General features: G+C 60.7%; 1 protein-coding gene across 4 annotated transcripts in view; it reads left to right on the top strand.

The window, feature by feature from the left end:
* The window catches only part of DAZAP1 (DAZ associated protein 1), a 14,635-nt gene extending 6,507 nt beyond the window's left edge, over positions 1-8,128 (top strand). For 3 of the 4 annotated variants that reach the window (XM_024739958.1, XM_024739959.1, XM_024739962.1), the window contains 6 exons: positions 1,257-1,339; positions 3,547-3,700; positions 4,633-4,662; positions 4,762-4,902; positions 5,677-5,853; positions 7,231-8,128. In XM_024739958.1, the coding sequence (XP_024595726.1) occupies positions 1,257-1,339; positions 3,547-3,700; positions 4,633-4,662; positions 4,762-4,902; positions 5,677-5,853; positions 7,231-7,403 (758 nt within the window). In that variant the 3' untranslated portion in view covers positions 7,404-8,128. The other variant, XM_024739961.1, reaches the window with a different exon arrangement.
* Positions 8,129-8,535: the final 407 nt, after the last annotated feature.

Here is an 8,535-nt window from a genome sequence, read left to right as displayed (position 1 = left end):
CTCGTCCCCGCCCCGGGCTCAGTCCCCACACACCTCAGCCGCTGCCTTTGCTCCCTCATGCCCTCCTGCGTGCCCGCCACTGCGGCCTGTCTCCTCCGGTCTGTTCACATTTCCTCCCCACGGGCGTGTGCAGGTCCTGTGTGCGTGTATCACGCTCAGGCACGCGCGTGTGCGGAGAGGGCGCGCCTCCCTGAGAGGCTGCCGCCTACCGTTCTGAGCTGCCTTCCCTCCTCCATCCTTCTCCCACCACAGTTCTGCCAGGAGTCTTTCCACACGGTCCACACAACTGTGCTCCCGCATCCTTCTTTGCTCAGCTTGAGAGGCCTGGAGGCAGCTGCTCCTTCCTGGGCCCTCCCTCCCCTACCGCCAGGGGCTGCCCCCGCCCCCTGCGTCCACCTCCCGCGGTGCTCCGTGCCCCTCCCCCAACACCCATCTTCCGCCCCTTCTGGGCCCTGGCCCTTCCCCTGGCCTGTCCTTTGTTGTTCGGGGTCTTCCGGCAGCTGCCGTGGGGGGCCTGTAGTGCTCAGCACAGATGGGCCCTGGGGAGCCAGAGCAGCAGCCTGAGGGCTGGACACTCCACGCTAGCCAGGCAGCCGCGCTCACCAGACCAGCAAACTTCGTTTATACTGCACTCTCTTGTGTTTGGGAAACGCTAAATTGTTTTTCCCTTTGAAATTGTCCTTTTGATGACATGGTGCCTCTTGCTCTTGCTGCCGACAGCAGTGTTTGACCTGCTGGAACCCACTGTGGCCTGTATCTCTGTGTATTTATGCAGCTACGTATAGATAGACACCTGTATACATACGTACGTTACCTTGGCAGGACTCCTCGGGCTTACCCAACAGCGTTGGGCAAGCTTGGCGAGGCTCTAACTGGTAGAGACGTACCTCTGTTAAGGCGCTAGAACAGTGTACGGCTGCTGTCAGCACTAGCTGCAAAGCGACTGCCAGCCGAGGGGGAGGACCCTGGGTTTCAGAAAAGCAGAAGCGCACCCACGACACACTTGGGGCTGCCCGCCAGCCGGGCCCTCAGCGCCCTGCTGTCCGGGCGGCTGCTAACATGCGCCCCTGTGGCTCCACGGTCATCTCTGTGGAGGAAGCGGCCTCTGGGCTGAGGCGTGCTCGCGCCCCACGGCCTCGCACACTTGCTTCGCTGAGACCCTCGGTCGATCCCTCGGCCCGTCCCTAATACTGTTCATCACCCTGTTTTGTGTCACAACACCCTGCTACCTTGATTCACTCTTCGTCGTTGGCTAGGTTTTGGATTTATTACTTTCGAGGACGAACAATCAGTGGACCAGGCTGTCAACATGCATTTTCACGACATCATGGGCAAAAAAGTGTGTAGTTGTAGTTTTATTTTACCTTAAGACCAAACTAAGTCTTAGGCAACCTAGGGATTTCACTGGAGAGGAAATCCCTGGACAGGAGGAGGGCCGGGCTAGTCATCCCGGGACCCCCAGCTGGGGGTCGGACCCGGTTCTGGGAGCCCCTGGCTCTAGAGCCCCTGGGGGGCGGCCGGCGGGGCGGGCAGGCTGGCGTCCAGTGAAGTCACGGGTTGCCTCAGGCTTGGTTTCAGTGACCACTCCTTCAGATGTGTGTCCCCTCCCCTCCCCTCCCGTCCCACGCCGGCCCAGTAAAGTGCCGGCCGTGAACCTTTGAGAACAGGTTCCGTGTAAAACTGAAGGCAACGTAAACATCCTGAAGGATTGGTTTTCAAATTGGGTCACTTACTGTGAACTCGGTACCGGCCACATGCTCCTGATAGTTCTTAACTCCATGCAGTCAAGTGACCTCTGGTGTTTCATCTTCATACTGTGTTGCTGCCACGGAGGGAGCCTCTCGGGAGGTGGCCCGACCCCTCATTTTCCGGCCCTGAGCTTGCTGAGAACTCGGCTCTCACCTGAGTAACTGGTGGGGGGCTGTGCAGTCGGCCAGGCTGCCGCCCCTCCCAGGCCCTCGGCTTGTCCTCGTCCCCTCGGCAAGCCCAGCCCTTCTGCCGGAGCCCTGCGTCGGCTGAGACGTGGAGGGAGTCTGGCCCCAGGGGCAACCCCCGCCCCCCCGCCCCTTCGCTTTACAGATGGGCGGCTGACTCAGTTCCACGCGAACCTGACTGTGCAGGAGACACAGTCACGCTCTCAGTTTGAGACGTTCACTGACGCTCCTAGTTTAAGGTTAGCTTGCAGATTCCAAGGGTGTGCGCTGTTACGAACACACGTTCAGAAGAGTCCGTGTCCCATGTTTTAACGTCCTGTGGCGTTTACAACTGGGGAGGAGTGAGGTCCTCCTTCAGGGGCAGAGTCCAGCTCCAGCCCCGTCTCGAAGGGCTGGGGCCCACGTGTAATTAAAAGCTAAGGGCAGAATAGGAAGACTAAAAGAATATATATACTTCTTAAATCACAGGGCTGCTTTGCTTTGTAAGCAGGAACTAAATTCCCTTAAGGAAAGTGTGAAGACTCATTAATTTGAGTTCTTTGAAATGGGTCCTCTGGTCCTGCTTTCGCACCGCCCTGAGCTACTGGGGATTTTGTTCCTGTCCATAGAGCATCCTCGGGGCATCGGAAGGTGGGGTCTTTGTGCCTCTGTCCCCCGCCTGTCTGTCCTCTCCCAGGAACGCCTTTAGGCAGAATTGATGGGACTCTGAATACAGGATGCTTGGCGCACCAGGCTGTGAGACCCCAAGGACGACTCCAAGTGAATTCATTGTCTCTTTCTCCTTGCTAAAATTTATCCTACAAACAAGAGTAACCGGGGATTCTAGAAGGCTAACGCAGCCCTGGAATCGGGGGTCTTTGCTGTCAGTCGGCCCACATTGGAAAGGCTGTGTAGGCGGGGCTAGGCCTGGTGGGATGGGTACCTCCGTCCCCTTGTCCCACCCTCCACATGCTGTGGCTCCTGGCACGTCCAAAAGCGGAAGGGTCCTGGGCTGCTGACCTAACACAGTATGAAGATTGCTTACTGATTCAAATGTCCATTTTATTGCATGTTTGTTTACTTTTTTTGTTAGATGTAATGTAAGATTCTCTTATCACATCCATTCCCTCTGACATTATTTTGAGTTAATTGAGATTCTTTAAGCGTTAGCCTGGGGAAGGTAAGTCTTTATCTTCCATTAGACATTTTAAATAAAAAACCTAAGTAAACCAACTGTGTTTCTCAGGTATGAGCTGAAGGGTGATCGATGGTTGGCTGAGCCTGACCTGCGTGACCCTGGGTTGACACTGCCCCTTAACTTGACTGAAAGGCCCCTGTCACGCACAGAACTCTCTGCGGACTCTTGGCCCTCAGCCCTGCTCTGCAGTGGGTGGGGCTTCATGTGACTTACAGCTGGATCTGTTGTACCTGAGAAACATTTTTTAGACAAAAGAATTATAAAAACTTTTTTAAGAAAAAAAGTTACTGGCCTAAATAAGGTTTATAGTTAAGTATTTAGTTTTAAGTCATAATAAGATGCTAAGTGTAGTTGTAAGTTATCTGAGGGTGTGTCTGAAGGGAAGGGGGTCTGAGACCCTCAGCATCTCCCTAAACCAGAGCTCGATTTGTCTAGGTGGAAGTTAAACGGGCCGAGCCACGGGACAGCAAAAGCCAAGCGCCAGGCCAGCCGGGGGCCAGCCAGTGGGGCAGCCGGGTCGTGCCCAGTGCCGCCAACGGCTGGGCAGGTCAGCCCCCGCCCACGTGGCAGCAGGGGTATGGCCCGCAAGGTAAGGCTGGCGTCCCTCCCGACGGGCCCATCCACAGCTGGGACGCGCCCACTGGCACGCGTGCGGGCTGTGGGGGCCGCAACCTGCGCCAGGGCCCCTCCCTGTCCAGGGCTGGGTGGGTCTGTCCCGTCTGCCGCCCATGGGCGCTGGGAGTGCTGGGCTGGTGCCTCCGGCAGAGGTCGGAGATGTGTCTCCAAGGGCAGGTGCCACAAGGCCGGAGTGGGAGATGGACGTGGCTGACTGTCTCGCAGGCTCTGGTCGGAGGCTCTGGGGAGAGCGGGGTTTCCACCCAGCGGGGAGGAAGCATGGAGTCCTGCCTCTTGAGCCCTTTGGGTCTATTCCAGCTCCCTGGGCTGTGGGCCCTCCGTGTGGGGCTGGCAGAGCTTTTACGGACAGCTTTGCGGGGAGGCTTGGGGTGGCCAGGGGCCCCGAGCCAGGATCCAGGAGCCTCCATTCCCTTTAGAAACCTAGAGAAGGAACACTGTCCAGGGAAGGGCACCGGGCTCCCCCAAGCTCATAGACCCGTTTCTGCATGGCTCCAGGCTTTATTCCTGGTCTCTCCAGGGCTGGCTTTTAGAATGGTTTTTATTGCGAAACAAGCCATGGCTGTAGGGGACCGTCTAGTGAGACCAGGTGCCCTCACACCCACAAGCAGGGGAAGAACCAGCGCTTGGCCGGAGGCCGCCCTGGCTTCCTGCCTCCCAGCCTGAGTCCCACACATGCGACTGAGTCCCTGCTCTGTGGGTGTCCCCGCCCTCCCGACCGAGGGGCTGCTTGGAAGGGCTGGGGCCATGCGACCCAAGGAAGGCTCCCCTCTGACGTCTCCCCTGCACCCGTGATGCGTCAGGACACCAGGTCCCGCGGGGGGCGGGGGTCCCCCGTCCACGCCTTGGCGCTGACGCAGCACCCACCCCTCTCTGTTTTCCCTGCAGGGATGTGGGTGCCAGCAGGACAGGCGATCGGTGAGTCCCTGTTGGGAGGAGATGGAGAGAACAGGGTGTGAAACTGGTGGATGGGGCTGGGGGCTTCTGCCCGCCCTCATCCTGCTCTCTGTGTTCCAGGTGGCTACGGACCGCCCCCCGCAGGAAGAGGAGCCCCCCCGCCGCCTCCGCCCTTCACCTCTTACATCGTGTCTACCCCTCCTGGAGGGTTCCCCCCTCCCCAGGGCTTCCCCCAGGGCTACGGCGCGCCCCCGCAGTTCAGTAAGTGGCCGCGGGCCCTGTTGGGGGGTGGCGGGGGAGGGGGCTGGGAGTTGTTGGGCACGGAGACCCTCCCCCTCCCCCACCCTCTTGCTCACCTTAATCCCTCGGGACCTGCTCTCCGTGCTTCACTTGAGGGGGCTTGATGCACTTGCTTTGTGCCCAGCTGTAATTGAAGAGGCGCCTCTGGAGGGCTGGGGCGGGCCTTCCGTCCCCCAGCACCGTGGGTAGAGGGGGTGTGGCCACACGTGGTGACCGTGTGTCCATCAGGAAAGAGAAGTGCCTCACCTGATCCTGTAGGGCCAACAAGCAGCCACTTGAGTGTGTCGTTCGGCCGGCAGGAAGTGTCTTCTGCCTTCCTTCCCTCGTGTTCCTTGGGGCGGCGTGCTCAGCGGCCCCCTGTGGCCAGGGACCCGGGACCGGGCAGTGCAGCCCTGTAGCCCGGACCAGGGCCTGCGGGCCACCTGATGACCGCGTGTCCTTACAGGAGGGGCGCCTGCTCCCGGCCCAGCCCCCGGCCAGTTTCATTTCTGATGAGGAAGAGCGGGGCGCCCTTCATGGACGGCTCACAACTTTCCGCCTTCCCAAGGCTACCGGGCCTGCGGCCCCACCCCGCTAGGCGTGTGCTGCCAGGCTGGCCGCTGGTGGGGGTCGTTTCCTCGACTGTGGGCCCGGCCTGTGGGCGTCCTTGAGGCCTGGCTGCTGGGTGGAGGTGGTCTGGGCGGCTCCCTGAGGGCGAGCACCGCGTCTGTGTCTGTCTTTCCTGTCTGCCTGCAGGTTTTGGCTACGGGCCTCCACCTCCCCCACCGGATCAGTTCGCCCCCCCGGGGGTCCCCCCACCACCGGCCACTCCGGGGGCTGCACCTCTGGCCTTCCCGCCGCCTCCGTCTCAGGCCGCCCCGGACATGAGCAAACCGCCGTCGGCGCAGCCCGACTTCCCGTACAGCCAGTACGGTGAGTGCCTCGCTCCCCGCATCCACGCACCGCGGGGAGAGCTCGAGAGACCCAGGCTCGAGCGGGCCTGAAGCAGGCGCTTGGTTTCTGGGGTCTCGGCCAGGGCGCTGGTGCGGAGGAGCGTCCGCGGCTGGCAGACGTCCGGGGCCTTGTGCCTGGGGGTGCCCCGGTGGGCCCTGCCGCCTTGGGTGTCTGGTTTTGTAGGGCGCAGGGCGGGTGTGAGGGCCGTGCGACGTCAGCATTGTGCGTCCCCAAGGGTGCTTGCCAGGTGGATGCTGGAGCCCGGGGTCCGCACCCATCAGAGGAGCTCCTGTGGGGACAGGGTGGGCCTGGGGCTCTGCTGGCGCTGAACAGACGCCCCCAGCACCCCTACACCGCACGCTCTTGTTCCCCTGGGGGCCTTGCCCGGCCGCGGTCCCTGAGCATGTGGGTTCTCGCCTCACCCGGAGTAGGATGTGGCGGTGGTGGCGGGTGTGGGGTCGCCGGCCCCCGGTGGGGGTGTGCGAGCGACAGCGCGTGTGCCCCTCCCCGCCCCTGCTCCTCTGCCGAGGCCGCCTGGGGCAGTCAGCCTGGTCTCGTCTCTTGCCAGGCCTGGGTACCTCTTCTCCAGAGCCGCCAGGCTTCGGCCCTCACTTTGTTTACACTCTTATGGTCAGGCTGAGCAGTGATGTGGCCTAGGTAGGTGGCGCCTCCTCCTCCACGGTCCCCACTGCCTGCGCCCGGGCCACGATGTCGCCTCCTCTGCCATCCTGGGCGGGGGTGGACTCGGCGGTGCCCTCGGGGACGGGCCCTTGCCGGGGCAAGGATCTCGGCCGGCCACCGCCCCGCTAGCCCCGAGCTCTCCTTCCATGGGGCAGCACGGTGGGCGTTTGGGCCCCCGGGACGGCCCCCTCCACCGTGCATGGTGTGGGTCTGCTCCTGCTTGGAGGAGGGGCTGCCCAACCTGGAGGGGCTGTGCAGGCAGCACCGTCAGGGCCAAGCTCTGTACCTGTACCTCAGGCTGGCCTGTCACGTTTCCTCCCATCCTGAAATCTGTGCTGAGTCCTCCCTGTGGTCCACCCGAGGACAAACTTTCTAGAAGCCTGTGGTCCACCAAGGCAGGCCAGATCATCTGTGTCTCCAGGCTCAAGGGCCTCTCTAGCCATGAGGGCAGGGCAGTGAGTGGGGAAAAGGGCTGAGAGCAGATGGGACAGACGAGGGGTCCGAGGGGTCTCAGAGCTGCTTTTCTTTCTGTGCAAGACAGCTGCCCAGAGTCCTGCCGAGGCTCCCAGGTGGGCCCTCCACCCTCCGGGTCCATGCCTTGCCCCGCGCAGGGCCCTGGCCATGGGTGCCAGTGGGAGCGGAAGTGGTCCCAACTCACTGAGCCCTTCCCTGCAGGTTACGGACAGGACTTGGCGGGCTTCGGACAGGGCTTCTCAGACCCCAGCCAGCAGCCCCCCTCCTACGGGGGCCCCTCGGTGCCCGGCTCGGGGGGTCCCCCCGCCGGCGGAAGTGGCTTTGGACGCGGTCAGAACCACAACGTACAAGGATTCCACCCCTACCGACGCTAGCCGCAGCACCTTGAGGATGTCGGGCGGCTGAGGCCAGGATTCAAACTTGTGAACTCGTGACAATCACAAACTTGGGGAAAATACCAACTGGAGCGTGGGGGGCTTCTGGCGGTGGCTGTGGGCATCTGGACCGAAGTTTTTAAACGTATTATTTCTCTAACCCATCAGCTCAATAAAAAAGTCACTGGTTCAACAACAGGGTTAAAAAAAGTCTTCAGCTTTAATTCAAAACTTCAGGTTTCTTTTTCTTCCTTTTTTTTGCAATTATTTTCCTGAGCCTTTATTTTACCGTATATTGTAAACTTTTATGTTAAAGAAAAAAATATACATTTACAAATTGTGAGATTTTTAAGAGAAATTTTCTACAATGTATACTCGCTTATTTTTTAATTTAAAACAGGGTTTCTGTCGGCACTGGTGGAGGTGAGGGGCGTTTTTAGTCCCTCACTCCTGGCTTTGAGGGTTGGGACTCGTTGGTCCAGAAACTCTGGGAGCTTAAAGAAGAAATCTACTGAGTGTGTTTTGTTTTTTGTTTATTCTTTGCTTTTGTCGACTGGCCTGCCTGGCCATGTCTGCAGGTGCGCCGTGGGGCCGCGCTCGCCTGCGTCCGCTCTGGCGTCAAGGACCAGGAGGAGGCCGGGCCAGCCCATCTCCTGCGCTTGGGGCTTTAGGGCGTCCCCGCTGACCGATTTGAATAAAGAAAGTGCGTTTGGATTAGAAACCCACGCTGTGTCTGTTATTCCCTCTGCTTAGAGGAGCCCCTTTCCGTGTGGGGAGCCCGGGCCCTCTTCGGCAGGTCTGGGGCTTTGGGGGATCTGATCTGGTGGTGGGGGGGGGCCTGGTCAGAGCTGCAGACGCACTGTGAGGGACCCTGGGTCCCAGGGTTCAGAGGCCACTTGCCGGGCTCCGAGGAAGAGATGTCTGCACACATGTGGGTGGGGCTGGCCAGGCCACCCCCGCCCCTGCGGGAGTGACACCTGGACTGTGGCCTCGGGCGGGCCGCTCATCTTTCCATGAAGTGGGCCGTGGACATGGGTTGGGGCTGTCGGCACCCCCAGTTCAGGGCCGGTGGGGTGCAGCTCAGGGAGCTGAAGGTCGTCATGGTGGGCACTTGATGGGGCCCAGCTGTTGT

The sequence above is a fragment of the Neophocaena asiaeorientalis genome, unplaced genomic scaffold (assembly GCF_003031525.2).
Source record: "Neophocaena asiaeorientalis asiaeorientalis breed wild unplaced genomic scaffold, Neophocaena_asiaeorientalis_V1.1 scaffold469, whole genome shotgun sequence".
NCBI lineage: Eukaryota > Metazoa > Chordata > Mammalia > Artiodactyla > Phocoenidae > Neophocaena > Neophocaena asiaeorientalis.
This window is presented reverse-complemented; position numbering and strand designations above follow the sequence as displayed.